Source organism: Hoplias malabaricus, chromosome 1 (assembly GCF_029633855.1).
Source record: "Hoplias malabaricus isolate fHopMal1 chromosome 1, fHopMal1.hap1, whole genome shotgun sequence".
Lineage (NCBI taxonomy): Eukaryota > Metazoa > Chordata > Actinopteri > Characiformes > Erythrinidae > Hoplias > Hoplias malabaricus.
In genome coordinates this window covers 38,538,800-38,563,323 of record NC_089800.1, presented here as the reverse complement: position 1 = coordinate 38,563,323, position 24,524 = coordinate 38,538,800, and the positions used below count along the sequence as shown (strand labels likewise).

General features: G+C 37.8%; 1 protein-coding gene across 1 annotated transcript; it reads right to left on the bottom strand.

Annotated features, from left to right (window-relative positions):
- Nucleotides 1–247: 247 nt before the first annotated feature.
- tada2a (transcriptional adaptor 2A) lies at nt 248–24,350 on the bottom strand. The gene is made up of 15 exons (XM_066678052.1): nt 23,988–24,350; nt 21,968–22,074; nt 21,812–21,871; nt 20,746–20,837; nt 18,937–19,094; nt 18,554–18,642; nt 16,581–16,653; nt 15,322–15,385; nt 13,430–13,473; nt 10,079–10,189; nt 8,873–8,944; nt 6,302–6,434; nt 3,822–3,865; nt 2,252–2,325; nt 248–1,755 (listed from the first exon to the last, which is right to left on the bottom strand). The coding sequence occupies exons 1-15, from the start codon at nt 24,010–24,012 to the stop codon at nt 1,570–1,572; spliced, it is 1,332 nt and encodes a 443-aa protein (XP_066534149.1). The 5' UTR covers nt 24,013–24,350; the 3' UTR covers nt 248–1,569.
- Between the last annotated feature and the right edge of the window lie 174 nt (nt 24,351–24,524).

Sequence of the window (24,524 nt, the reverse complement as noted above, 5' to 3'; positions counted from 1 at the left end):
ATTCAGTTTTTATTCACAATTTGTTTAGTGTCCCAACTTTTTTGGAATCCGGTTTGTATTCTGGCAAATTTGGTCCTCCATAAATGAGAGAGCCTGAATATATAGTTGCTGTCCAATGAAAAAACGTTATCTCCCAAAATAGCAACTGTACAGGAGAAGCTAAAGCCAAAAACTCAACTTTCAATGGAAGTCGGTTTTAGGGCATTTTTATTGGTTCATTCATCATAGCATTTCCATACAGTGTTTAAAAATACATAATTGTGTGTGTAAAAACAGCCGCTGTGTTAAAATGATGTATTAACTAAACATCTGGATACAAAAATGCATGATTTTTTTACTATACAGCTGAAGAGATGCATGCTTTTAATTGGACAGCGATATGTTGTGAAGTTTTCATTTTTCCCTCCACATTAAATGGACTTACTTCCCTCCCTATGGAATTAAGTGATTTTCAATATTTTAAAAGTTGATTTGTCTTGTGTGTGTGATGGACAAGACTGTGCTGGGGAAAAATGAATAAATAATTAAATTAAAATAGGACACATTCGAACCCTTTTTATACAAGTTCCCCTGGGTTTTAAATGAAATCTTGGTGACATGCAAAAAATGTCACAAATGTCAAACAACCATGTATTTCTCCCTGTCTTAAAAGTCCTGTTCAGAACAGTTGGATTCAGCACCTGTTCCTTTAATTGAAAACATGCAACACAGCTCACCCAGAGCTTGCTCACACATTGTGAAGCAGCCATATAAGGAAAATGAAACAAACACTCTATTATAACATTGTTCTTTTTATTCTGAACTTATTTTTGCTGTTTTTTAAATCCTCTAGTGATTTTCTTATCCTGCTGTTTTGTTTTGGCTGTTTTTTGATGTCCCTGGGTTGGTGTCTGACTGTGTTGTCGTTTCAGTTTGTGAGATGGAAGGCACTTCAGATCCTCAAAATAATGTGCACATGCACTGAAAGTAGGTTTTTTTTTCTCTTTTCATAGCACATCCCTATTTAGATTAATTTAAAGGAACAAAATGTAGGAATTAGCATTTCTTCTCCTTGGCTTGTCCAAAAGTTGCATAGTGCAGTTTCTGCTACTCTGGGCTCAGCACTGCAAAAGGAGGAGACCCTATTCTTCCTATTACAGGTCAGTGAAGCACCACAATTATTTTTAAAGCTGTAACTTTAAGGTTAAAATACTACCGAGTGCTCCTGTAACATTTATACATTGTAGATCTCTGGGATGTTGGTTGACAAAAATGCTTTAGTGTATGAAAGAAAAAAGGGCCAAAATGAAAAGTTCACCAGGACAGTAGGCAATTTACAGATTTATGAAGTTGAAGTACCAGGAGTTTAAATATTACATCAACACAAAATATAAATTTACAGAGCTTTACAAAAATTCACCTGCATTTTTGTTAACAAAGGACACGTGGCACTTTTGCAAAAAGACTACAGTTAAACAATACACACTATCAATTTGTCATGTTAGCTCTCAGTGCTGAGAACTTGAGGAATGTGGAATGTGTGGACACTTCTCTGCCTGCCAGAAGTGCACAGTCCAGTCTCTGGCAGAACTAGGCTTTGTTAATGTAGCCCTCTTTGATAAGGAAGTCGTATATTTTACGGGTCTTGTTGACGTCGATCTTGATAAGCGAGCGGGCTTGCGCTAGCCGTAGACCACCCTGCCGCCGGCACTCGTTCAGCAGCGCCTGCTTATATTCCAGATAAGCACCAGGCACTAGACGCACCACCTGACACAACTACGAGACACAACACAAGGGAAATGGTCATTATCTTCCTATTGTATTATAATAAAACTTGAATTATTTGATTTACCTATTTTTCTCCCTTTATTCATTAGTTGGGCCTCCCTCAATTACACAGTGCTACCAAACTGGGAGGGTGAAGACATACCCGCCACCACACTTAAAGTGTAATGAGGTTATGTTAGATAACTTGAATTAAATAGCTAGGCTAATGCAACTCTCTTGCACTCCTAGACTAGTCTGTGTCATCACCCAAGGAGTGTGCCAAGACAGTTCTACTATAATTTTTAAACAAGTCATGTGTAACTAATATGTAAAGCAGGACCAGAGAGAACATCACAACACAATCAGCAAATAAATTACGAACTCTGATTAGAAACTCAAAATTACTGATTAAAAACAGTATAAAATATTTTACTTGGATATTTAAAACAGCAAAACAGTTGAAAACATATCCACAGCAGAGATATGGAAAAATAGGGAGCTATACCTCTTTTTCTCTCTCGTTGAGTTTCTCTGTACCTGGTAACCCTGTTAAGTTTAATGGGGGTGCACTTCTCCTGCCTAGATAGAGTAAAGAGAACAAGTTATTAAATGAAGTAGAAGGTAGACATGCTAAGAACATTACTGTATTTATATACATTATTATATAAATACACTGTGACAATAACCTTGGCTGCATCATATTAGGATGTTCAGGATATTTAATAAACCTAATGGACATTAAGATAATATATGAACCCTGATGTTTTATAGAAAACAGGAGTGTACTCAAAACCTGCACTCTATAAACATATCAGTTTCTGTTGGATGTGCTGTTATTTCCTGAGCCAACATCATTCATTGATGAATGCCTTTTTGTGGTTTATTTTAATGAGTTAACACTAAAGTTCAACCGCAGTGTGACATGCTTATTAATGAACTTATATAGTAGTATATTCAAAATTTAAGGAGGATTTTTTTTAGTTTGAAAAGAAGTTTGATAATTTTGATTCAATTGATTCAATAATTCCAGAATTGAATTAAAGTTTAGCTGACAAAAACACCCATACGCTTTTAATTTTGCATACATCATTATATATTTCCAAAGTTCAATTTCAAAATTTGACCTTTCAATTTCAGTTTTCCCCCCAAAATGAACAAAACTTTTGTCTCTAAATCAGCTCAATAATTTCAGTCAAGCTCAATACATATCTACCCATATTTTTTTGCTTAGTTTAAAGAAAAAAACCCCCAGCAGAGCCACATTTTTGCGTCTGTCTTACAGAGTGAAAAAAACTCCTTATGGTGAAGCAAGTATGTTGTGATAGTAGTCATTACAGATACCCACATTTCCACACAACACTGGGAGTGATAATAATAGGTTTGGGGTATTTTTACAGGCTTGTTCTTAAGATATTATGTTTTACAGCAGAGTGTTCAAGTCACTTACTCGCTGTGGGATAGTAAAGGTTGTGTAATTAGGCCTGGCTTCCACAGCCACACCCTCACTAATCTAATTCCGTCTCTCCTGTGTTGTGTTTATGTAATGCAATTCCGATCCAGTGTTGCAGACCTCGAAGATCTGTTTATCATGGACAGTCATTTCTCAGTAATGATATAAATATTTTGATAGTGCAGCCCTGCACTGAATGGAAAAACACTTCCAATTAATGTAGAACTAGAATTATCTTTGGCAAAAGCGCATGCCTTGCCCTAATTTCCACAGCGCTTCATATCAAATAGAACAAAACTGAATTTATGAGCTGGGATATAGGAAAGGTTGATACAATGCATAAATATAGCAAGTGTTGAGCACAGATCTGGCCCAGTTGTGTACTAGAGGTTAAGGAACAGCAGCAGAGAGAGAAGCAGAAGAGGTAGATGTTGCTTTGTGCTTTTATTTGCTGAGTGTATTTACTGCACATCCCTAAGAATACATTACAGAGCCTCAGCCTGTGGCTATGTGCTGAAAAGAGAGAACAGAATGTTGAAAAAAAGTAATAGAGCCTTGAAGAGAGGAAGGTTGGAGTGTGTGTGTGTGTGTATCTGGAAGAGGGGTGAGGTGTGCAGCAGCTTACCTGAGGTAGTGATGGTAGTGACCATGGGGGTAATGCCAGCGTCACTGCGAGAGAAGAACAGCATCAGTCATTAGATGAGTTAGTTACACACTCATCTGAATCATCATGATTCTGCATACTTCCTGCTTTTCTGGAGAATAACCCAGCCCAGTCTGTACAGACATCATGCTCCAAATCCAATTTGATAGCCAGATAACTTTAATAGTATAGAGTACGTGTCAGAGTGCATTGTGATAATGCATATATATTATGGTGTTTTTCCACCGCATGAATCCGGCTCGACTCGACTCGCTCAAAGCAATTTTTCACTAACACAGCTTCCTTGGGAAATGGAGCCAGTGAAGTCGCAAAACCCCATTTCTTATGGTAATCGCTGGCTTTGAAAACCACAACAGCAGCGGTAAATTTAGAAGCAATTTACTCATCATGTATTGGTGTGTTGTTTTTTTAAACTGAATATGGCTCGGCACCCCAGTTCTCACAGATCAGTTTTCCTTGTTGCACGTTCGACTTTTGACTAGATTTTACAAGCCGCGAGTTTGTGATGGATTTGAATGAGCTCAGCATTTTGTGGTGATTGACGTACTAAATCGTGACGTGTAAACCCTACAGAAAGCTGACAGAGAGACCTGCTCAGCATGGTTGGGGAAAAAAAAAAGGGGGGAAAAGCGTCACTACTGCACTACAACTATCAATCCAGCTCACTACAGCTTTACTCCTGCCTCCCTACTCTACTCTCATTAGCAAGGTGTGCAACAATATAGTCTGCTCTTCTCAGAACAACTGCCCTCTCCATAACCCTGACCTCGGCATCACTGCATGCTGAGATTATTTTGTCTTTGAGGAGAAGAAATTTAAACCACCAGAATGAATGAACTTTGGAAGTGTGAATTCAATGCTAAAAATTTTTTTAAATTTTTAAATATTTTAAGACTCTGAAGGAATAATCAGATGCGGACCAAAACAACCTCATTGAAACCCCTGAGAAGAAGTGGTCTTGGTCTGGTCCCAAATAAACTCTGGATCAAGACCCGGAACACTGCACCAATCTCGATACAACCCAACTACCAGTTGTACCGTATTTTCCGCACTATAAGGCGCACCGGATTATAAGGCGCACCTTCATTGAATGACCTATTTTAAAACCTTGTCCATATATAAGGCGCACCGGATTATAAGGCGCATACAATAGACGCTACAGTAGAGGCTGGGGGTTACGTTATGCATCAATTAGATGGAGCTGCGCTAAAGGGAATGTCAACAAAACAGTCAGATAGGTCAGTTCAACTTTATTAATAGATTACAACCCAGCGTAGTTTAAGGTAAAACATGTAGTGCAATGTTAATATACCCCACATAGTGGGGGGGGGGGACTTTTCCTCGATTCAATAATAATAATAATCACAGTATAGTAACACTCGAAATAGTGCAAAGCGATAACAATATATCAATACCTCAACGTTGCTCAAACGTTAAAATCACACAACACACAAAATAAACACGTAAAGCTCACTTTACTAAGTTATTCCTCATCCACGAATCCTTTTGGGGTCTTTACATAAAAAACAAATGGAAATGAAATATATATACCGGTATATATCCAGCATGCACCGCGCGCGGAAGAAAATGAAGTAGGCGGCTGCTTACCGTAGTTGCGAGACCTGTTGTGGCTCAATATTGGTCCATATATAAGGCGCACCGGATTATAAGGCGCACTGTCGGCTTTTGAGATAATTTGAGTTTTTTAGGTGCGCCTTATAGTGCGGAAAATACGGTACACAGCAGGTCAGAGCTAAATATCTCCTGTAGCCAGGGGTGATTTGTGAAGAAACATGCACTAGTCCCGAACACAGGATGTTTTTCCTGTGTATACTTTTAAAGGAAATGGTTCTATATAGAATCCTGAACACTTTTGCATGATTAAAGGGTTCTTTGCATTATGAATGATTTCTTCAGACTGATGGAAAATGTGTTGTAGATGGTTCTATATAGCGCCTTTTAGAAAAGGGTTCTACATGCCGACAAAAAACTTTGTTCTATTATTACAAGCTTGACACTGTAACAGTAGACTGTTATTGGTGCTACATAGATCCATCTAGAGTATATTTTCAATTAATCTCCAGAACTCATTCACAATGCAAAAACCCTTTATTCATTCATTTCTATTGGCCCATTCATCAGAAAACTTTCACATGACGTAACGGACAGCTGCTGTGTCCAAATGATGCAGTAAACTAAAAACTGACAAAAATGGAGATACATGTTTTTAATTGGACAGCAACAATATGTAATCATTCTAGTGGTTTTATAAACAACTGTAGTACATTTTTTTTTGCTGAAATGTTAAAGCATTTAATTGTGCAGATATGTATTCTCACTAAAGGAGTAGTACTTGCTTTCATTTTGAAAAATCAACAAAATACTCCAAGGGTAACCTACATGCTCGTATAGAGGATGAGAGCTGGAGTACAAAAACTCACATTGCGGCTTGTTTGTGGAGCCACTGCTGGCAGGCTTGTCCATCGTGGATGTATTGCAGCACTTCACACAGCATGCTCCTCTTACTGCGCTCTTCCTCCCTCATTCGTTTCACACGCTCATACATTTTAGCACCTGTGAAATGAAGCAAACATCTTATTCAAGCTATGAGCAGCAATACCTCCAAGTAGATGTATTAATGAGGTTTGATTTATCCAAGTCATGACTAGGTTTATTAAAAATACACAACTTCTCTACCACAAAGCAGTACTTTTCATAGACACCTTTTCAGTGTCAGTTTGACACAGTTTAAAGGAGATTAATGATGCAGTGTATAATTTAACAACCATAAAACATAATATTATTTATTACTTTTATATTTCTTCTAGGAAGTGCAACTCACATAGGATGCTTTATTTTACTGTATTCCCCCAAATAACTAGTTTACGCTCCCTAAAATAGATCCCCTACTTTGGGGCAGCTAAGTTTAAAAATGGTTTAGGACAGAACCTCAGAAACATCCAGGCCTCTAGGTGTTTATCAGAGAAATAATTTTTTCTTCTTTTCAATAGAAAATGAATATTTCAGACTTAAGCTATATTTTACGTTTTTAGAGTGCTGTTTGGAGAATGTTAAAAGTTAATATCTCGTTCATTTAAAGAGAGTTAGACACATCCATATAATACTGAAGTCAGATTCAGACAGGATTATTTTTACCTGTGGACGTGGGGTAAAGTAATTATTACTGGAGTATCTCAGAAGTTTTAATCCTGTGTAATAGACCATTTCAGTTACTTTCCTCAACTGGGTGTGCCTGTTTCAGGAAAGATTCGGGAGTCTTTTATCAACTGTAAAATGAGCAGTAAAATCGACCCCAGATTATATTAATCCCCTCTGAATTGACATCTGGGTGTTTATTGCGTCATATCCTTCCATATCCCCCACACTGAAGGAGGTGTTTAGTGATGAAGTATATGGTTCAAGTACAAGGATAAGCTCAGCTGCTGAACGATGCACAACATTTAAATCCATAAACGACCTAAAGGATCACTCACTAGAGAGAAATTTCAGGAAGCTGTAGGTAGGTTTTTTTCCACAATAGCAGCTACATACATGTTATGAATGTGGGGCCTACTCATTAAGTTACCATTAAACGGTTTACAGCATCAGTGATAGTTGTGTGAATGATTAGTAAAGTTTTGCCATCTTCACACCCATCTGTTAAGAACTATATAAAGTTGTTGGGGCTGGATATACAAGTGACAGTTTAAAAACTTCCAGTAACTCTAACGTATATGATCTACACTTTGTGGCGGTGACGTGAAAAATCTAGCTTCTTCCAGCTCTGTTATTTTCAGATTATTTATCCCATGCCAATCTACCAAAAATACTGACATGACCACATGTAAAACTTATGTTGTCCGAATAGGGCTTATGGCTGTGTTCAAACGGAAGAGTGAACAAAAACAATATGTAAAAGTACATTTGCAAATGATGGATTTTTATGAATGGTAATAATGTACATCCCTACTCTTAAAACAAGGATCTGTGGCAGAAAATGTCTGCTTCATGGGTGAAAATTTGGCACTCTGCTGTAGAACACATGGAGTCAGCAGAACCCATCTCCTTCCATTGGATATAATGGCATTTGTTGGAACACAGTCTAAAGAGGCTGTAATTAGGCTAGAAGGAGTGATGAATTATTTAGAAATTACAGCCCATTCCAATGTTATTCCAGATGTTGTGCATTAGCAATGCATGTTCATTTGCAGTGAGTGTGCAAGCAGAGGATCTTAATTACAGGCTTTGCTTTTACTGCTGCAATATGCATTCAGTGCCTGACAACACGAAAAAGAAGCATTAATTCAAGTTAAATAACAAAAACATGAAACCGGAAGGTGAAGATTCAGTGAGGGTTCAGCATCCTAAATGCAATTATTATGTTCTTTTCTTAAACCTGAGACATAACTCCCATTCTTTTACTGGTGATGTTCTGGTTTTGCTATTTTCACCATTTCACATATAGCATCAAAATTCTATTCTGGGGTTTATCGTTCATAAGGCTACATGATACATACCTACATTTTTCATAACATAAACCTGAATAAACATCTTTAAAGGCTTACTATAACAAGTGCCAATAAAACTGGTCATTGGCATAAACACTTACTAGGGTGAATTGACACTATCAGGCACAAGCTTTTATACATGTCTGCGCACCTTTATAGCAGTTGTCTTCAAAGGAAAATCTAGAGAGGTTCTAAATTACCTTAAAGTTATAGCTTAATAGCGCTAAATGCATAGACAAATCTGGACAACTCTAAATAAAACTAAATGGAACTTCATGTGAATGAGGCCAACTACCTAATGTGAACTCTCTCTAAGGTAAACGGATACCTCAATGTAATAAATCTTATGTTTGTACCTTCTCTATGCACATGGATTAAAGTAATACCCTCTGAATATAAGAGAAGTGTGCCACTTTGGTGAGGTTGCCAGGGCAGCGGGTTTTGTGCTTTGGTGAGTAATGGAAGGCACAGGCCTCGGGGGGAGGAACATAGTTTTGATCTTACCGCAGAAAGACTGGATGCCTTCCCTTCTGTATTCCTGTAGCCGTCGAACCTCCTTCCTCAACTCAAACTCCACTAGGACAAGGGCAGAAGAGGAACATGAGAATGAGATTACCATTTCTGCTTACCCCTGACAGATGTGAACTTTTCACCCTAGAAACTCAGAGAGCTGTTGGTGTGGAGACACGCAATGAGGGAGTGAATCCGTTCACATAGCTCTTCTCATGACCCATACATCTCACAACTCATCACACACACACACACACACACACACAGCTGCTCATTAGACAGAATAGATTTCTACAGCCATCCAAAAACTTACAAATGGATGAAAATTAAACTGTGCACTGCCTCTCAGAAGGGCACAATGGGCTGCTTGCTTTTTTTTTCTCCTGACATAAATTTTCTCAATTCTCTACTCCAAGAAAGAAAGAAAAATAATAAGGTTTAGGTAAAAAAAAATGCAGATATATTATACAACATTTAACTTCATGTTCAGGCAATGTTGCTAGAGCTTTCAATTTTGGTGAATAACCTAATAAAATTTATAACCATTCTTCAAATGGTCAAAATCCCATAGAACCACCACAAATCTGGTATGATTTGAGTGCTGCAGTGACACTAAGGTAGTAGTGGTGTGTTAGTGTGCATTGTGCTGGTTTGAATGGATCAGACAAGGCAGTGCTGCATCTCACTGCTAGACTGAGAATTTTCCACAAGCAACAAATATCCAGTATCCAGACAACAGCATCCTGTGACCACTGATGAAAGAATGATTGAGCACTGTTAGCAAGAGAAATAATAAAAAACACTGAGCCACCCACAATAATAAAACACATTAACCTGCTACCAACACATCAGTGTCACTGCAGTTCTGGGAATTGAAGAACAGAATGAAAGGGGGCTCAGTAAGTATGCATACAGTCTTATTGTAGAACTACAAAATGCACCAATGAGTAGTTAATAAAATGGAATATGAGTGTAGAAACCAGGGGGATGTTTTAATATTATGGCTGATCAGTGTATATAATTGTATTCAGTGTACCAAATTATGGTGCAAGTTTTAAAACTCCACTACACCAACATGGTAAGAAAACATGAGTATTCAAAGACTGTAGAATGCTACTCAGGTTTGTCCTCATCTCTAATGTAAGCCTGTCTGGTCAGTTTGTTTACAATGTTAGGTGGTGTGCTGGATTAAATACTCACATGCATGGTTCTCAATGAATTTGTCATGTTCAATGGGTCCCACCACTCTGGCAAAACGCCTCATTGCATCATACAGGTCTTGTACCTCCTTAGGGTACCGTCGCTCCAGAACTGTCAACACAAAAGACACATAACCAAATGACACTATCCCAAAGATATGCATAAAAGAAACTCCAAAAACACCATCTCTGCTAAATATCAAGATTATGTGACTGCAGAATTAAAAAGTGAGAGCAAGAAAGAGCAGGTATGATTTGAGTGGTGGATAATTCTCAGTGCTGCAATGGCACTGACGTGCCAGTGGTGTGTTAGGGTGTGTTGGGCTGGTATGAGTGGATCAGACACAGCAGGGCTGCTGGAGTTTTTAAAGTCCTTAGTGTCACTGACGGACTAAGAATAGTCCAAGAACCAAAAATGTCCTGTGTCCACTGATGAAGGACTAGAGGATGGTTAACACAAACTGATGAGCAGCAACAGATGAGTTACTGTCTCTGACTTTACATCTACAAATGGGACCAATGAGGTAGGTGTATCAGAATGGACAGCGAGGGGACAGAGTGTTCAAAGACTCCAGCAGCATTACTGTGTCTGATCCACTCATGCCAGCAGAACAGACACCACCATCACCATGTCAGCGTCACTGCAGCGCTGAGAATAATTCACCCCTAAAATCATACCTGCTCTGTGGTGGTCCTGTGTGTGTGTGTGTGGGGGGGGGGGGGGGGGGGTCTTGACCATTTAAGAACGAGGAAAAAGGGGGATTAAAAAGTATACAGAGCAACAAAAGCAAAATGCTTTAGTTGTCCTGTATAGTCAGTGGAACTTGGACAAATTGACAGCGCGTGTAGAAACAAGGAGGTGGTCATAATTCGTTTGGGCTTATACACATCAGCCATAACATTATGATGTGGCAGTTAACATCCAAGTTGCATGGCCACATATGGTATACGTATATGATCTAGAACCACCAATGTCTCAAATCATGTTTGTCCCTATAAAGGGGGAAGGGGAAAAAAAACCCATTTCATTGTGTCACCTCAGCTTGATAATGTGAATAGAGCCTTAAAGACTCCAGCAAGAAGCATCACACATCTGTTGCTGGTTATTAAGCAGAAAGAGTGAGATGTGATAAGGGTAAGTAAGGTGATGTTGGAATGTCTCTCTGATACACCTGCACAATGTTTTTAGAGGAGAAATGCATCAAAAAGAAAAAAAAAATGGTAAAACCCACACCTGCATCAACCCTACACAGGCAAGGCGATTAGAAACACCCCAATTTGAAGCATTTGTCTTGGTTTTCGCAAAGCCAACCGTATGTAAAGTAATCCCTGTGACTGCAGACTATTCCAAGAGCCAGTATCTGATGTGTATTTACCAGCAGAAAAAAAAAAATAACCTAATCTGATTCACTAACAAATCTCACTTCTGTGTTAAAATAATAATCCCAGCTTTTGGTACAAGTCCAATATTAGCTAGCTGAGCTGAGAGCAGGAAAACAGAATAAATCCAATTCAAATCCTGTAAAAATTCTGTAACAGCATCCACTGTGATGCCTTGTTTTGATCTGTATATAATTTTCTCATGGGGTAGTTGAGAATGAACAGACAGTCTGCTTTCAGACATTCATTTGATGTTAAATGTACACTGAAATGCCCTCAGTTTATTTACAACAATATAATTTGCATTAAATAAGTAAAAAAAAAAACAGCATTATAGACATTATAGAATTAGTATTTATATGCTGTTTATAACAAAATAACAGCATAGCAAATAACAGTTCATTTTAAGCAGACCAACCCCTGTTTGTGTGAAGAGGTGTGTATATCAAGAATCATTAGCTGTGAAAAGATACAAAGTTACTTGTGGCCTGGCCACCCCAGAGCCCAGACCTCAAGATCACTGAATTGTTTTGGTGACTACTGGTATATGAGAAGCATGTACCAAGCCACTTTCACACATGAACTTGGAGAACACTAGAGAAACTCTGGAGTATCGTGTCCAGAGATATCCCAGAGTGGTCCTTTCACACATGGCGCACAGTGAGAGATTTTCTGTGTTCTCGCAGCAGGAAATGCAGGACATAGAGTCAGCAAGTGTCTAAATGGAGGGGAATAATCGCACTGTGACTTTGCTTTTACCTTAAGTCTTAAGTGGCTTAAGACTGAACTGTGGAAGCATGAGAAAAAATTATGGCAGATATAAAACTACTCTCAGAAATTAATTCCATAGAAGGAAAGCTAAGTAAAGACAATGGCTAAACTTGTTGTGTACTGAAAAGAGCTAAAAGTATATAATTTACATTTAAGGTTTGGTTTTTATTAGAAATTCAATGAATAGTGGTGCTGTGTAACCATGCAAATTAATTGATATTTTTATGGTTCCTGGAACCCTAGGCAGTAGCCTGGTTGTGCAGAGCATTATGTCGATCCAGCTGTGCTAGGCTCTAGACTTGGTTCGTTGGGCACAACAGAGAGGCATGAGGACTAATGGCCATAAGACTGAGCATCAGGTCAAGCTGCGTCGCTCTACAATAGGGGAAAAACCAGCATTGCTGTGAGCCACGAAGCCTCGGCCACTGCTTTACCGTGCGCCTTTTGCAAACACACACACACTTTCAGACAGTCTCCATGACAACCAGCCTGCAGCTCCACGGTAACTATTGGCTCTCTTTTGTCTTGAGAGAGCAGCAGATAAGGAAGGTGGCAGAGGGCTGATAAATAAATAAACAAACAAAAAAAAAGCCGGCCTTGTGCACCCAGTGCTCGAAGCTGTTCATGAACTCCCCAAAACACAACAGGGTTGCTCACTAAAAAACCCATGAAAACAAAGAACAACTGGGTAGGATAAACATTAATAGCCAGCAGAAATTTCAGTAACACAAACAGGTGGGGGCTTCCATTTACTGATAACGCTGACCCTCGTGCTCCCGCAAAGTACAGATGAATAGAAGCTCACAGAGCTGCTGTCTCTTTTATCATTAGAAGCAGGGTGTTCATTTCATGGTGGACTATTCATGGAAGAGCAATTATGGCCACTAGACGCTGCTCTGGCCCGGAGCCAATCAAACTATGCTGAGCTTTTGCTGTACACTTTGTATGCTTATGTTATGGTGCTCAGGGAGATTCATTTCATAGATGCTAGCTGAGATCTATAGGTGTATGTGTGCCACTTTAGTAATCTGAGTCTGATTTGTGCCAAGATTGATAGGTCAGAACAATGACACATTGTTTAGCAGCTGAATATTTGGTGCCTGTAATGCTTCAGTGGTGTAAATTAACTTTAAACTGAAACTATGATTATAGTGCCAAAGTATAAACAAATACAAAGTAACAACTTCAAAAGACGCCTTACGCTGAAACTTGCGTAGATTAATGAGTCCATGGTCCCGAATAATCCTGAAAGACAAAAAACAAACTGTAAACAGTTTCATTATATGCGGACAAACAAACTAAACCACTGCCTTTCTGTGCACAGTTACTACAGCTGAGCCTTGAACACATCCTCGGTGGCTTTTTCGTTTGGATTTACTATACACTCTGACCTGACCAGATATTATTGCAGTCGGACACAGAATTGAGCAGTAATCTCATGGTGTATAGTCCTGCAAGCCAGGTTCAGCCTATCCACACAGAATCTGTAGGTAGTAGGTCATGGTAAACAATAGCCAACTTTGACAGGTCAGAGCCTTTGACTGAAATTAAAAAGAGCCATCTGCTGTGTAAGAGCAGGCACATTAAAAAAGGGTGGCTACAAGAAAAACACAACCCCATGAAACAAACTGTTGATGCAATGGTACATCACTCTAGATTTTAAATGTTTCAAATAAATCTTTAAAGACGTGAAGCAGGGAGGTTCATGCCTTCTTCAGTCCAGGAATTGTTTTCCCCTTAACCCATTCAGAAAAATGAACAGAAGCCCATATGCACAAAGATAGCATAATCTTAGGGTATAGAAAGAGTATCACTGAAGGCTAAAATGTTCTAATGAGGTTTCTCACCAGTCACATGGCAGATTAAAGTGTTTTAATTGACTAAAAAAAATAATAATAAAACATAGCCACACCAGGCCTTTGTGGATAAAACTTATAGAAATTTGATAGTCAGCTGCCAACTACTAAGCCTTTTGTGCAGGGGTCATTAGTACCTCTGTAAGTGTTCTGATGAATGAAGATATTTTTATTACCTAAAATCCTCAATTATTTTGCTTAAAACATGCAAAAAATGCCCATTATTAATGTCATAATGATTCCCCAATGAAGCAGCCGTGGCCTAATGGTTAAAGGGCCGGCCTTGGTACCGGAAGATTGTTGATTCAATCCCCAAGACTGGCAGGAACATCCATGGCTGAAGCAAGCAAGGCACTGAACCCACAATTGCTCCCTGGGCGCCGGGGATGGCTGACCCCCTTCTGGGTGTGTGTTCACAGTCTCTAGTGCGCTAGTGTGTGTGTGTGTTCACTGTCACAGATGGGTTAAATTCAGAACACACATTTCGTTGCACATTGTACAATGACAAATTGCACATTAATGTTAATTTTAATGTTATTGTCAGATACATCACATCTCCACAATGTAGCAATACAGCCAGAATTACTTCCACTACTTATCATGCAGCGCTTGGTTTCAAAAAACACCTAACATTGAGCTGTAAATTTGATAGCTATAAAGTGTTGGGTGACAATTCTAAGAGAGGTCAATGGAGCACTGTGGTATGAGCTAGTGATCTGTTCTTCATCAGTCACCATAAATGAGCAGAGGAATGAGATCTAGCTCAGCAAATCTAGCGTGAGGCGCTTCACATCCATTCCCACCTTGTAGGCCTAGGAAATAGAAGCAGTCTCTGCCTAGCAGCTTCAGCCCACTGCAATCAAAGTGCACAGGTCTAAGGGTCCTTGTATACCTCGACTGCCATAACATGGTGCTCTACTGCCATGGACAGCTTCAGCTCATTAAAACTGATTTACACCCATATCCTTTACAGTGAACACTGTTCTGAGCAACTCAACTGTGCAGCAAACAAAAACAAACCCAAGGTTACCATGTACAGAACACAGGATAAAGTCGCCCTGATCTGTGACATATAAGAAAAGTTGTCCATGGAATTTAAACCAACACAAAGTGTGTTGATTAGGGAATCATAACTATTATACACTTGTGTGCTACAGATAGAGTCTGACATTCTATAAAGGTGTGCAACACCCTCTAGTGGTTCTCTGATCCAAATTCAAGTGCAGTTCAAACTCACTTTTTCCTTCGCTGTCTCTCTTTTAGTCTTGAATGGTATATGTCCACAACAGCAACTTTAAGCGCTAGAACAACAAAGCATGGCACAACATTAATTTGCATTATATGCATGCACAATTTTAAAAAGTATACAAAACTTATTTTCCAGCATCTGATGATATTCACTTATTATTAACAAATATATACATTTTTTTTACTCATCTCTGTGACTGTTCTCATATTGCACACTGGGGACTCATGGTCATGAGTACACAGTAGCAGTGTAACTTTAGCAATTTAGCAACCTTATGCATAGTGGGTGCATATCATTGACTATAGACTGCATAACAGTCTATAGTTCATTCATTCATTCATTCATTCATTCATTCATTCATTGTCTGTAACCACTTATCCAATTCAGGGTCATGGTGGAACACACCCTGGAGGGGGCACAAGTCCTTCACAGGGCAACACACATTCACACCTATAGGCGATTTTGAATCGCCATTCCACCTACTATGTTTTTGGACCAAGGGAGGAGACCGGAGCACAGTCTATATTGCCGTCTGTAAAAAGGGGTACTTTTTTTTTTTTAATCCCAGAACACTACAAATTGAGTTTATGTGCACAATAATGGTAACGATAATTTGAGGCCAATGAGAACTGAAGCACAGTCCTTCATTCCTATCCCTACTACCATGCCAGATGACCATGAGGTACAATGCGCATCGCTTCATCAAATAGCACATGAAAAGGAGAGCTCACAAATAGGTTAAAGGTGAATTTAATGGAATCTGCCTTTGGGTTTTTTTTTTTAATCAATATGATGGACAGGCCACTAAGTACAGTGAGTGAGTTACAAGTTGCAAGCCATCGGGTGCTATGCAGCTAACAAAAATTCACAAAATGCTGAGCTAAGCCTTATGAAAAGATAAGGAGATCAACAGAAGAAACCGTTTGGTTTAGAGTGCAGCAACAAGTGTAGCATAAATATTTGTGTAATAAGAATCGTAGGCAACTGAAAAGACCAGAGGCTATGACACAGAGTATTGTCCCACACTAAGACTGCATTTCAAGAAAAGACTGAAGCCAAGATGACAAATCAACCCAAATAAGAAAATTGTCTACATTACAAAACAGATGGGTTGTTAATGACTGCTTACTAATGTGAAGGTTAATGTTCAGCCATAATATTAATATTGAATATTTGTGCTGCTGACTTCAGAATATTTTTGTTTTCATAAGGAGTGCCTATTATTCCATTTCCTGTTTTGCACTTACCGTGAAGAATATCAGAGTCGTCATCAACAAAATCAATATCTTTCAAATCCCATTCAGCATAGTTATCAAATTCCTAGAGAGAGGGAGATCACCTATATTACTCATTCACAGAATAATTATAGGCATTCACAATGTGTCTTTGAGCTACATGGCCAATATAAAATGTATTGTAAGCAGACATCTGCACTGTAAAAGGTGCTGATAATTAATTTGATTATGTTGTCTTTACAAAAATACACAGTGCAATGCAGAGTTATGCACTTATTCAAACAGAATGAACACCATTAAATGTGTTATATATTTTGTAAGTGAAAATACATGTTAACATTTTTTTAAATTAATATGGAATTTGACTGCACATTTTAGTGAACAATTAATTCCTATGTATTTGCTGAGGTTAAGATATTGAAATACAAAGAAACCTTTAAATGTTGTAGTATTTGGCAAAGAGTACATTATGTGTTTTTTAAATAATGGGTTTCTAAAAATTTTCATAGGACTCTACATACATGGGTTTAAAAACCCCCACATTGGTTCAAGTCATTAGCAAAGCAGGATACTTAATGAGAACTCCTTAATGCAGCTCCATGGTGGGCTGCTCATTTAATGTAAACATGTTTGCACCCTCTCTCCCATATGTTCTTTCAGGTTAATGATTTCTAAACCTTTCTTGAGGAACAAGACCTTTCTTAGCTACAATGCTGTGTTACTTTGCCACATTTAGTTAGCTGCAGCATCTACAATGATTGAAATAAAAGAAACATATCCAATTACAAAGAATAGATACCAATCACTAATATAAAATCAACCAAAATTGTTGTAAGTTAAAATATGTTAAGTTCTTATGGAGAATAAACATAAAACATTTCCTGTGCAGAAGTTAAGAGACATGTTTTTTTTCTTCCCCAATGTTATTAATTCAGTATTTGTGTTCTCTTTACAGGATGTGGTTATTTACCTTTTTACTTTGAACATTAACAAGATGTGTCATTTAAACAAGGTGTCTAAAAGTTCTGCATAAAACCGTAGCTCTCCTCTTAGTAGGTAATATGACTGTCTTTGCAACACATACTTACTTTAAATGTTTATATATTTAAACAAGGTTTAATGTATTCCAGCCAACTTTTCCAAGTTGTCACTACATTTAAACATAAATTGTTTGGAAAACTAGGAAAGTAAATGCCTTTAAAGTCAAAATGTGAGCTCTTTAATTCAGAGAGATTAAATACAGCATTTTAGTTTAGAAATCCTCCATAAGAGGCACTGGAAATTTCACCTAAACCTGACCACACTTCCAGCAACAGCTGTATTGTAGTACATCTCTACTAATGTTTTCTATTTCTTTTAAAAATTTCCCTCAGGAGTGTATATATAAGGCATTAACATTCTTTGGATGCACATCTTGAACCAACTGTATATTTATGCTTATATGTCACTCATAACACGAGATGTGTGGCAAAAGCATCTTATTTGCACCTAAAACTGGCATAACAGGGTCTGTACTGCTGGCCTAATCTGTGGTTAATTTTCAGCTCCACACCATCATCCCGACATTTAAAAAAAAAAATTTAATAAATAAAAAATGCATCAACACAAATTTCAGTAACATTTACACAGTACCATGGAAGTACACATCATTCCCATTTTCTAAACATATATGTCATATATACATATTTCGTGCAAAATATGATGAGATTTAAAGGTGTCAAATAGGAACTTGAAATCAACACTTGATTGATGACCCTGAGCCTGTACAGTACTGCTCAACACCCTTCAGTAATTCCCTGCTTCCAACAGTCAGCTTATTAACAAACCCTTACTGAAACGAAGGGGGTCTATTAAAGTGGACAGTGCCTTAATGACAAAGTTTGTAAAACAATGACATATGTTCCATGTTGTTTTTAAAGCATTTTTCCTAAATCTTCTGTTGCCTATCAATTTAGCAAATTTCATTTAGAAAACAGAGCACTAACCTCCATGAAGTCTGCTCGTGCAGGCATGTAACCAGCCATATCTCTGGACAGCTGAGAGTCAAATGAAGGCCTAGGAGGATCATCTGTGGCTAATGGTAATTAAAAAAATAATATGCGTATTTAACTCAGAATGGTAGAATGCAGTCGGGTTCAGTGTAGTTATTAATGTGTCGATATGATAAGCTGAAATCTTTTTTGTGTTGTAATATTAATAACAGCAAATGGGATGAAAAATGACACTAATACTAAAAGTCAATACTTGTTATTATAAATTTCCTAAACCAAAAATAATGTTAATCCTTAAAAGTCATTTTTATAAATCACAAAAATATTAGAAAACTACACGTTAGCATTTCACATTGCAATCTCAAACAGACTCTTACGTTTGAATGGAATCGCCCTCTCTGCTGTTCGAGACTCCTCCATCTGTCTAAGACTGAGCAGCGTGGAGGAGAACAGAGGGTTGTTGATGAAGTTCTTCATGTAGTGGCTTTCGCATTCCTCCTTGGTTTTGGTGCGCATTTGGTATGCCACATCCTGCCTAGAAAACATTTCAATTAAGAGCAGAAACAAATAATCCTTGAGTTACCAATGAAATCAAGACATTGCACTGCAGAGTGGCACTCGTATGTTAAAGGAGCAGCGACAAATATAAACTGATCTTAAGATTATAAATACTAACATCAACAGCATGTGCATTGTAACTGTAGTAATGTATCAGTGTTAGTGCAACATGACGTTGCTTTTCATGTAACTTATTTCCCAATACGTTTTCACTATTTGCCATAAAACAAGGCACATGCAAAGGTAAGTTCAAAGCGAACCTATAGTTAGTATTCAGCTTCATGTTTACAAATGCATTTGTATGAAGACTATTTTTTGACTAAATTATGATTTGATGATTTTTTATCTAGTTTTAAAAGAACATTATTTCATCAAATCATTTCCTGAGAAGTGACATTCTTTGGAACTATTTTAGTTTGTCCATTCATTTGGCAAGAACCATATCCTTTTTTAGTTACTGCATAAAAGTAGGTATTTATAGGTTTAGTCATATCATTATGTCATATCACTGTGAAGTCTAGGAGGAGAACAGGAAGTGATTTTATTCACTGGGAACTTTATGAGATGCTCTGATGTAGCTGTTTGGTTTGCATCGTTTACAGTCGCTTAATATCATTTCAACTGATAAATCACAAGGAACATGTATGATGTTGTTAATGAGCGAGAAAAGTGCAAGAATTTTATTGAAAAATAGCTAAAGAGCTGCCATCTGCATTACTCCTTGTAGAGGTTCTAAATCTACAGACAGCACCAACACAACTGTTTAAAACACACTACTCACTTCCCAAAGCTTCATGAGGCATCTTTTAATTTTTCAGTTTCTGCTCCACCTTAAACGGTGCAGATAATGCCATGTATCTGCCACATTATTTAACGTGGAATGGAAAGCTAACTTGATTGTGCAGTCTATGAGGAGTAAGTATTTTATTTGGTCATTTCTGTTGGTGCTGAGAGTGTTCAATGTTGATGGACTTATACCCTAACGTTACCTTAAGTAAACAACCGGAAAGTTAACACTGAGAGGCTTTGCGGCGTTAATGTTTTTGTTGCTTGGATAATTTACAGGTCAATAAAAGAAAACCCCATAACAGTCATCCTGGAGCACCTTGATACTGAAGTTGACCTCTCTGCTAATAACAAGTTGCATGTCACATTACTTCTATGAACTTTCAATAGTGTGCTTGAGATAAAGGGTATTTGGAGGAGAAGACCATTACTGCCTCAATAGCAGCTACTCTTACAGTAAATTAAAAATCTGTCTCCATAACATAAGCATCACCCCTACAGATTTTGTAATGTATATGTTTGTACAGGTCTCGCCTAATATTGCTTAAATTAACACCGTACATGCTCCTCACACAGTCTACTCCATTATATTTTCCCTTCATCTGAATTTTGTGCATCATTGGAACTACGCAACTGAAAATATACTATTAAACATTTATAAAACGTTGTTGCTTTTTTGAGTAGAAATATCTCTACAATTTCATGATTGTGGCTGCTAAAGTGAAATATGCAAATATCAGGATCACAGCCACCCAATACGTATGATTACAGAAGATAATGTTGTTATTATAAATATAACTTTGGCTAAAAGAGTAATACATGAAGCACCAAACTACACTGACCAATTCCCAAAACCACAGTCCATTACTGCCTCTAGGAGAGCCATCTCTTCTTGTGCTGTCCAGCCAGGTTCCAGTATAGGGAAATCTGATGTCTACGAGAAAGAAGAAAAATATGAGTAACTGTAAATTATAAAAAAAGTTAATGTGACTGTTTAATTTTGAGAAAGTAAGTGTACATTCAAAATCAAACAAGGTTCTATACACTGGAATATACTACTGCATATATATATATCTCATTTGCTAACATAAACAGCTAGATGGAACATACTGGAAACAGGTAGGAAAGCATCTCAGATTTTTCAGAACATGTGCCAAGGGAACAGACCAAGGATATTGTCTAATAACAAATCTGAATATAAGTAGACTATTTCTGTTGACTAGACTGGGACAATAATAGTTTTAATTGAACATCAGGTAAGTTTGTTGTTACTTTTTAACTCCACTTTGTGTTAGACCCTGCACATTTATTCATTTTCAGCTTAAGAAGTTTATTCTAAGAAATCACTATGTAGGGCACTGCCACATTTTATTGTTCACTTTGAGTGCAATTTTTAAATCTATTAAAAAAAATAATAAGAAAAAAAATAAGACAATAAGAATATTCTGAGCTATTTACGTAATGCTTACATAATGATGTCATGCAGTTACGTATAATATGGCGTAGGTTAATGATGCCAGTAATTTAGGCAAAGCAGCAAGAATGATGGAAAATTTAGTGTTGTGGTAGATTTTTGTTTTTTATACAAAAGCTGAGCCATCGTAAATTATTGTTGATTACAAAATAACCAAATGTTTACAATGTTTTACAATTTAAGCATGATTTGTCACATTATTTGCTGTTGTCAATCACAATTTAACAATTACAATAAAAGCCTCAAACAGTCCAGTTTCTGTGTCTCATGTTAGGCATAAAAACACTGATTAATCAGATACTTAAAAAACCTACTAGTCATGCAACTCCTAGAGTTACTTATTGTTTGTTTAGAAGAAACATCACCCACTCAAAATTAGACTTGGTCTGTGGGAAGCTTACTACCATTTTTTCATTAGGTTACATGTTACTTACCATAATTTCATATTTGTGGTCACTCTGGTGCTTTTTATACTCAAAGCCCCGCGTAAAACACTGTAACAGAAAGAACAATGAACTATAATTGTATCATACAGATAGTAAGCGCAGCGCTTTAACCTAATCTGTATTTTGCTATAAAAAAAATTGTACCTGAAGACAGAGGATAAAAGGAGATGGTCCACATTCTGCACACTTTATGTATGGCTCCACCAAGTATGAAGAACATCCCCGACAATGAGGTTTGTCGAAAGGGTCATCTGCAGAAATAGAATGATTAAATATGTTTGTTGCATTGTCCTTGTCACAGAATTATCAGTCAATTTTTACAGCACAATTTTAGTGCGCTTCGCACATAAGGAGCCGTGCTCAGCAACTGTAAGAACCATCACCAGTTTGATTTACTGTAATACAGGTTCACTTATCTACAAATGGCCAGTAGGAGCATAATATATAAAACCTATTAATTATGAATATTGAAATTACCAGATTAAAAAAAAAAGTAGAATCAAGAATGCTTCTTCTTAGTTGAAAATAAATAATGCTGCCACACTGCACCTTTGATGATAAGTTTAGTGAGTCTCATATTGCTCCCTGCTCCTTGTGTTGTGTACTAAGTTGGCCAGGAAATAACAGCTTCTACAGCCTATTAGTGCATTATGTCTCTGGTAGAAATTTTGTAGTGTGTTTTAACCTGCATGATTATCAATAATGAGTGTAAGAACATTTTACATTCATCCCTGGTTTAATACTCTATATTCACTGGCCCCTCACTTTTATGGTGTACAGTAAACTAACCTACCTACTGCCTGAAGTTATTATTAGTTTTCAAAAATGATCCTGATGTACTAATGCTTTCCTTTTTTGCTGTTTTACATTTTTTTTCTTCAATATATTTAAATAATTTCATCAAGAGGTAACAATAACAAAGAAATTCCATAAAAATATCGGCCGCTGATATATCATGCATCACTAAGTCTTCCAGAAACGCATTTGTGAGGTCAGACAAAGATGTTAGACAAGAAGGCCTGGCTTGCAGACATCATGCTATTTTATACCAAAAGTGTTCTATTAGGTTGAGGTCAGGACTCTGTGCAGGTCAGTCAAGTTCTTCCACACCAAACCTGCTCATGCTTTGCTTGTGCACTGATGCACAGTTATGTCGGAACTGGAAGGCGATGTCCCCAAACTTTTCCCACAAATTTGGGAGCATAAAATTGTTCAAAATCTCTTGGTATGCTGAAGCATTGAAAGTTATTTTCACTGGAACCAAGAGGCAGAGCCCAACTTCTGAAAAACAACCCCACACCATAATCCCCCCTCCACCAGCCTTTACACTTGGCACAATGCAGTGAGACAAGTACCTTTCTCCTGACAACTACCAAACCCAGACTCATCCACCGGATTGCCAGACAGAGAAGCTCCATATCTCCACTGCAATTGCAATTACAAGCAATTGAGTGCAGAAAGTTGGCAACCTCTGCGTACTATGTAATCAGCATCTACTGACACTTCTCTGTAATTTTACATGACCTACCACTTTGTAGCTGAGTTGCTGTCGTCCCCAATCACTTCCACTTTGTTAAAATACCAATGACAGTTCACTGGGTAATACTTAGTAGCGAGGAAATCTAATGACCGGACTTGGTGCACCGGTGGCATCCTGTCATGCCTGGAATTCACTGAGCTCCTGAGAGCGACCTGTTCTCTCCTGAAAGCGGACTTGCTTTCATACACATGTGGCCATGGAAGTGATTGGACACCTGAATGCATTGACTTGGATGGGCGAGTGAAAATTTTGGCAATACAGTGTTAATATCTAAGACGGGTAAAGTTAGACCTCAAAGTGACCAGTGAGTGGGAAATAAACCCCAATGTATTTTTCTGTTGCTAACTAATTAATATAAATAAAATAACAATGAATACATAAAAACCGACCACGCCATGTAACTAGGCGGCTGGTAGCTCATAATTTAATCCAACAGCACACTCTCTTATTCCTGTTGAATAACCATTACCTATGACAGAGAGAAGTTAACTAAACTTCTTATACCAATGCCCCGTTTCACATTAAACGGCGCTTCAGCCACATTACACTTAAGGTGGAACGGATAGTTCCAACAAGAATCTGGCGATTAAGAAAATTTGCATTTATTTCCCAGGCATTACTTACTTCCAAATGACGTCAGTCGATCCATGTTTCTGTTTTGACCTGAAGAGGTTTACTTGTAATATTCGTATAATCGCCAGTAGAGACGTTTTTACTGGTTTAGAGGCACTGTTTTTACTACCAACCTTAGGAGAGCTAAGCGCTAGCCTGCTGAAGTCAGGCGAAGCACTTCGCTGCTGTATTAGCCCCGAGAGTGAAGCAAACGAGAACACAATAATACAACTAAATTTTAGAGGTTTAATGTTCAGTAAAGCTTTGTGCGGAATTAAAGATTTCCTTGGGTTTGTGTTAGCAGAGTTGCTAAAGGGCAAAAAACAGTGAAATCTAAAGCTATCATGGGGGAGCGCTCCCTCTCTCGGCCCCTGGAGGAACCTACACCACCAGAGATGAAAATGACAAAGTTGATATTTTACGTGTGCAAGGGTTTTGTACATAATTAAACTCACTTGTATTTAATGAGTGAGTTTAGCGACTTGGAGGTGCTGTTATTTTGGACTTAGACATCAGTTACAGCAAGTATATTAGATATAATTCAAGATA